Genomic DNA, 7,363 nt, shown 5'->3' with positions numbered 1-7,363 from the left:
GCCCCCCCCCCCCACTAGTTAGATCCTATACATGGAAAATTATTAAAAAAAAAAAAGTGTTAAATTCTATACATGGAAAATTCTAATTAGCAGCAGGTCATCTTTAATGTGCGTACCCCCCTCCCCCCAGCTGTGGCAGGGAAAGCAGCAACAGGCAGTGAGAAGCCAGAATCCTATTACTAACTCCCCTGCTCCTTTTCCACCTGTGCCTGTCATCCTCCCCACCATGCCTGCCCCCCTTGCTTCCTGTACCCTACCTACGCTCCCCTTGGTGCCTGTGTTTACACCCTGCCATGTGCCTCTCCATGCTTGTCCCCTGCTGCCTGCCTACCAGCATCCTAGATAATGGATAATGCTTCAACAATTGACCACTTTTGGTCAATTGTCCTACCATGCCTGTGCCTGCCCCCACACACCCTGCTCTCCCTAACCCCCTGCCCCCTCATGCCTATGCCTGCTTCTCCTTCCCACACTCCACCTAGTCCCCTCCCTTACCTTCTGCTGCAGTTCTGCTTCTCCATGGCAGTCAGCAGTAGCCACAGCCCTACCCAGCCCCAGCCTAGACCTACCAGGGAAAAATGGAGGCAGCTCCCTCCAGCCCAGCTGGAAGCCAAGAAGGTAAGGAGGAGGGCACAGGCACAGACACGAGGGCATGCTGCAGGTCTCCCCTGCTCTTCCTCTGGTTGCATTCCACCTTCCCTGGCAAATGAGCCATTCTGGACCAGTGCAGGCAGTGGCTCAGCTCTGTCTTCAGCCCTGAGCCCAGACCCAGGCTGGACCTTGTCTTGGATTCAAGTAATATACTGTATTGTATTTATTAAGACACTTCAAAAGGATCCCTGCTAGAAAAAAGGACTGCAATTAAAAGGATTAGCTCTATAAGGAGCTAACCTTTTTCCCCAGCAGTAGCAAGGCTTCAAGATGAGACAAAGGGCGAGTTTCTTCAAGCCCTGATAGACAGAATGCAGGCAGCAGCAGAGCATAAGCTGCAGATGACAAGCGATGATCTGAAGAGGTAAGGCACAGACCACCTCAACAGAAACAGCTGCAATACTGGATGCTGGAAGAGAGGGCTTAAATAAGGGACTGCTTCCAAGCAACTTTGACTAACTTGAACCTGAAGCAGTTGAATTGCTTTATTATAAAGCATGATAAAAAGTCATAGAAAAGTTAGGGTTGGAATGGACCTCAAGAGGTCATCTATTCCAACCCCCTGCTCAAAGCAGGACCATTTTCTAGCCAGATCATTCCAGCCAAGGCTTTAAAAAAAAAAAAAAAAAAAAAAAAAAAAAAATCGAGCAGGGCCTTAAAAACCTTGAAAAATGAGCAGAAACAAGACTGACCAAGTGGTAAAATGGGCAGGGCAGGTCAGGTCAATAGCACAGTCATCTGGATATCTTGGTATGCTGAAACCATCTAAACAACTGCAGCCAAATGGCTGTATTAAAATATAAAGAAGTTCTAGCCTGTGTTCTTTGTTTCTATGCGCTCTGAAAAATGATAGTTCTGAAAAGGATTAAAGAGGTGAGAGATAACAAGCCCAACATGAGCTCCCAGTGCAATGTCATGGCAGAAAGTGATTATGTGACCCTGGATGTACAAGAAGAGTAGATGGTAGGAGTTTGGGGTTGCTTTTACTTGCGTGTACAACACAGGTAAAACAGCTACGGGAATACTGCGCACAACCTGGTGCTGCTATTTTAAAAGAAAAACTGAAGAGGGTGACAAACAAAAGCACAAGAGTCACAGGAAGACCTACAGCTCAAAATGCATTTGGCTTAGCAAGATGACTGAGAAACAACAATACCTTCATATGGAGAAAATGTAAGCGACTGAAGGGCTCCTTAATTTAGCGTGTAGAGGGGAGGGGAAAAAACTAACAAAAACACCCAGCCACCAGTACCAACAGCTGGAAGCTGAAGACAAGTCCACAACTGGAGAGAAGGCACGCATTATATATATGATTAGATGTGAGAACAAGCTATCGGGGAAATGGTGAATGAGTCATCCCTTAATGCTGTCAAAATCAAGATTAGATGCATTTCTGGAAGACGTGCTTGAATCAAAAAAGTTACCAGCTTAAAACGGGGGAAGCTGGGAAAGTTTAAAAAGGCATGTGCCACAAACAGAGGTCAAAGCAGTTGATTGTACGATCACTTTCCAACTTGCATGAATAAGTATGTAATTTTGGTATGCGTTTTGCACTACTCATTCTAGGAGCCCTATGGAGGGTAAATAAATATTAGGGGTTCATAAGCTAAACATGACCACACACTTTTTTGCACCTGGGAATATATTTCTATTAATATTTAGCTAGAATTATTGGTACTGTGGAGCAAGATTGTTTGAAAAGAGGAAGTTTAGAAATGCTACAATACAGGTTTCCCTTGCCAACCATGGTTTTGAATACCCACACTTCAGAGACACGTGTGGGGGGGAGGTACAGTTGGAAAATACCCCCACGACCCCCCTGGCTCTGCTTGCGCCTCTCACTCACCCCACTATAGCCTTACTGGTGCTCCTCATCCCCCACCCACAGACCCTGCTCCCCCAACCCTGCCAGTTTTGCCAACTACAGGAACTTTCAGGAACCCAACCCCCGTGGTTGGCAAAGGAAGCTTGTACATAATATACTAACTTGCTAAGCCTATGGACAAGCAGGAGGAATACACAGTACAAGAACCTTGTTCTTCATGTCAAAAGAGTAGGTCTCACTTGCCAGAACCAATGATAGGAAGGGCTTTTCTATACATTAAACTTCAAAGTCCAAGCTTCAGTAACAGAACAGAGAACATCAGAGATTCTCTATGCCTGAAGAATGGTGACTGCACACGAAAGCTTGCAAAGAACATTTTTCCAGCTACTCATTTGATCTAATAAAAGATAAATCACATCTATGCAAAGAACCTCACCTGCCTAGCTTCAGTAATGCATGGCTCTGCTAGAAGCCAGAGGCTGGTAAAGGAGAACTTTTTCTGGAGTCTGCAAGAAGTCAAAGCAGTATCAGGAAAGACAGATCAAGCCTCCTAAGTGAGGCTTCTTTATATACCAACAACCTTAAATGAGCTAGTTGCAAGGAATCAGCAGAAGGGAGCCCTTTGGAATCTTCCTGCTTCCTCAGGAGTCACCACCCAAAACAAGAGGGCTTGCTGCATCTAAACACAATAGTTTAATAAAAAAAGCTTGCTTACATTCACAATCACACAAGAGCCTTCTTCTGAAATAGTGCTGAGGAAAAGGACCCGTTACACTTTAAGCTGCTTCCCACCGCTTTTGATATGAAAGCATTGCCTTCTGGCACACTTAACTGTTAAGTCTGAAGGCATGTCCCTGTTTCTGTTGGGTAGATGCCCAAGGCAGGCATGATGGCTCCTTGCTTTAAAACCTTAAAGCACTACAAGGTTCAAAGCAGGCATTCCCAAAGTATGGCCCACAAGCCCTTCCAGCCAGGCTTGCCCTTTTTAAGCAGACATTTGGGGAGGAAGACTTGGGAATCCCCAGTCTACAGGGAGTTCTCTCCCCCCAAAACTGCAGATAACCTAGAGAAGCTTTCTACAGCAGATGGTGAGACAATGGAACAACTGGTGACCTGGGGGGGGGGGGGACAGGGTGAATGCAGAATCCCTGCAGAGATTACATGTTTCTCCCTTTGCCTCTGCAATTGTAGGAAAATCCATGCATTTTGAGAGATGAATTCCTGCTCTATAAAGCACTGACTGGGAGGGGGGTGAGGTGTCAGGGGGAAATGGAGTGGTAGAAAAGTTCTGGACAAACAAACTCAAAATTTAGTGCTGGCTGTAACACTAACTCCTTTGGTGACCTGGGGAAAATAATTCAACCCCTTATCTTCAAGCCCAGTTTATTTTTAAAAAATCATCAATAAAGAAGGGATAGTATCAGCCGAACACAAGCAGTGAGGATTATATTGTATTTCTGAAGGCATTATGCAGAAAAAAACGTTAACGTTTGAAAGAAGAAGAGCTGAGGTAGGCAGCAGTGGACAAAATCTCTGGGACACCATGCTCCACCCTCTTCTCATCTCCCTAACACAGGAGCCGAGTTCTCCTTTTTACTTGCACAGTTGGCCAGCTTTTCCTCTGGATTCATTAACTTGCTGCAGAGCCAACATAAGCTGCTCTCCAGTCCTTACACAGCCCAAAGGCTACGTTTTCTTAGCATTAGAGCTTCAAATTTAGTCCTCTAAAATAGCAATGGTAACATTTCCAAGTTGGCTTAAGATGGTATCAGGAAAGCTGGCTAAAATATACTTTACAATTTAAAAATCAACATGCTATAAGCATCCAGTCCACTACATATTTTAGTACTTTTTCCCCTTAGCAGACTTAACTTGGTATGCTGAGTAAAGCAAAGTGGGTGTCAAGGCAGGTTTCACTTGCTCTCTTAAAGCATTATTTTTACATTGCATGTTAGCCCATGTTGTCATCTTCCTACAAAAAGGAAGATCAGCCACTTCGACAGAGGAAATTGGAGAATAAAAGACCTCTACAAATATAATCCACAGCATTCAACTAACAATGATATCACATGATCAATTTTCGGAAGGAAATTGAAACCTGTAGAAAGCAATATGAACTGTAGATGACTAATGTTTCAGAATGTCTGTCTCCCAGAGTAAGTCATATATGAAAGTTTCAGAACTAAAATTCTTCTCTTCTCTTGCAACAAGAAGAATTAAGGACTACATTTCTTGTGATTGCTATATTACCTGGACTAAATGCAGTATAATACCTACCTGTTTCAGCATGGGTAAACTGATTAAATTCCATCCACCCTAAATGCCTCTGTGCCAAAGGGCACAAGGAATGCATGTTTGCTAAAAAGAAGTGATCACTAAAAATGTTCTTGAGGATCTTAACTAAAGACTGTTAAGTTTCTCTAATCACATCACTGTCATGGATATTCCAAAGACAACAAATAATTTCTAACGCACATGTTTATCAAGGTTCGGATTAAATAAAAGCTCTCTATAGTGTTACTATGTGGTCATCTTTAATAATTGATGTTTCTTTTCATTACTTTATGCTTTAGTCTCTGTAAATTTATTTAGCTATACTATGGAAAACACCAGAAACATTTACACAAGATTAAATAAAAAACCCCAGCAGTAATTATTTTTGGCCTTGCAATAAGAAAAACCCCAGCTGTCCCTGAATTGGAAGTCAAGAGCTCATTTCTCCAAATATCAGTAATGCCACTTGGTCTGACATAAGGTTACTAGACATGTGCAAGATCAGATGTTAAAACAAACATTCAGCAGTCTCATTCACTCCAACTGCTGGGCACCCAAGCCTTGTGACCCATTACGTTTGGTATTGGAAAGTTTCCTTCACCAATACGTTTGATCTTTTCCTCACTTATTAAAAAGGCTGTAAACCATGAGCCTCAGGCTGAGAAAGGAAATATAAATATGTATTCATACATATAAATGAATACATATTGCATTGGTCAAGCACAGTAGAAGAGCACCTTAGATAAAATTTAAGTAACCTATTAACTCATGGAAGAACATATTCTTAAGCTCTAAAGTCTTTGTTTAGGTATTATCTATGCTTTTTGATCGAGAGACATTAGAAAACAAATTCATCTTACCAGCTGTTTCACTTTAATTGCCTGCTGAGTACTGCCTGAATGAGCAAGAAGAGAGTTGGGTTGTGTAATTTTAATACTAATAGGAGTCCCAATGACTGGTTTCACAGACTGAAGAGAGGTTGTTGCTGTAGTTGCCACTGTAGAGGCCAAGACCGGCTTCAACGTTGATACTAAAGTTGGCTTCACAGCCTGAAGCGAGTTCATTGCGACTGAAGAGGTAAAGACTGGCTTCACAACATGGATAGTTGTGAGTGGTGTCGTTGCTACTGTAGAGGTAAAAATTGGATTTGCAGGTTGAAGAGTGGCTGTCACTGGAGCAGAAGCAAGGACTGGTTTCACAGTCTGGAGTGAAACTGTTGGTGGTGCTCTCACCACTGCAGCGGATAGAACTGGTTTTACAGCTTGAGAGGTTGTGACCACTGTGGAGGAAAGGACTGATTTTGTGGGCTGAGGACAGGTCGTTGCCACAGCTGATGTTGTCACTGGAACAGTGGAAGTCGTTGCTGAAGAGATCTGGGTAGACACAGCTTCTTGGGCTGGAGACTGCTGCTGCATGCACTGCTGGATAAAGCTCTGAGCATTGGGCATCAGCTGCCGTAAGGCAAGCAGACTTTTCTAGAAAAGGAGAAAGACAGCAGTGAGCCCAATGCTACAGGCACCTGTCACAAAACTAAAACTATATTCTTTTTCAACCAATTTCCACCCCCCTCACTAAGTCAGTCTTATTTCATGAATTACGGTAAGTGCATTAAATCACAATAGGCATGTCCACATGTTTATTAATATGCTGTAATTACAGCGCATTAAGTTTAGTACCTGTAATGATAGGTACCAACTTAAATGCACCACAATCAGCCCTACTGCACCTTAGTGTAGATGATTTTTTTTTTTTTTTTTAAGTAACACTACTGTGCATTAGACTAAATCTACTGCATATTAAACGCATTAACTCAGGCTTTGCCCGTTGTTCTAATGTGCTGTAGAATTTGGCTTCTGTGCATTAAGTGTCTCGTGTAGGCATGCCCAAAAATATTCAGTTACTATCAAAGTGACAAAGCAGCTTCACATGAACAGTGAGAGAATCGGTAGCGTATTATATGCAAGATAAAGGATTGCCCCGTAGAATAAGCCGGATTCATGATGTTTCCCTATGAATTTAAAATCAGCTACTTCTCATTTAATAATTGGGCTGCAATCTAAATAATGCAAATTCCCCATAACTATTACACTGCTTTTGATCTCCTTCCCCACTCCCAAAGCCCAGCAGGTATAGTATAACACCAGTAACTATTATTCCCTTGAACAGTTAGGCTTGATACAGACATTCAAAAAGCCTGAGGAAGAATAAAATTTACGTGGTTTTATGGAAGCAGCATAGTTTAGGTTGGTAGCAAACAAGTTTGCCCTTTGGTGGAGGGGGGTGCAAATCTTAGACCAGATTCCACCATTTTTAAAACCAGTCTACACATTCTGTTATGGGTATAGCCAGTTTCCAATCACTTATACTAGTAAAAGTATAATGTCTGCATCTGCAGAATGCAAGTGTATCCAATTAACTATACAGATGCAAGCACTTTAATACCAATCCACTTACACTAGAGACAGTAGCAACTTGAATTATGTACCCAGTTAAGGCAGCAAAATGTGGGTGGAAATAAACCTGTACTCTGTTTAAGGAAGACATAAGCAGAGGTGTGTGGCAATTTTTTTATACTTCACTGGCTAGAGTAGAGAGAATAACCTCAAGTTCCTA

The 7,363-nt window shown here is 42.4% G+C and overlaps 1 protein-coding gene across 1 annotated transcript in view; it reads right to left on the bottom strand.

The window, feature by feature from the left end:
• The window catches only part of TAF4B (TATA-box binding protein associated factor 4b), a 155,923-nt gene that overhangs the window by 72,658 nt on the left and 75,902 nt on the right, over nt 1–7,363 (bottom strand). The window contains exon 8 of the mRNA XM_019518898.1: nt 5,611–6,225. Coding sequence (XP_019374443.1) covers nt 5,611–6,225 — 615 coding nt within the window. The remainder of the gene's footprint in view (nt 1–5,610; nt 6,226–7,363) is intronic.

This window comes from Gavialis gangeticus, unplaced genomic scaffold (assembly GCF_001723915.1).
Source record: "Gavialis gangeticus isolate Ggan-Ray unplaced genomic scaffold, GavGan_comp1, whole genome shotgun sequence".
Classification (NCBI taxonomy): Eukaryota; Metazoa; Chordata; order Crocodylia; family Gavialidae; genus Gavialis; species Gavialis gangeticus.
The sequence above is the reverse complement of the archived record's forward strand: the minus strand, read 5'-3'. Positions and strand labels throughout refer to the sequence as shown.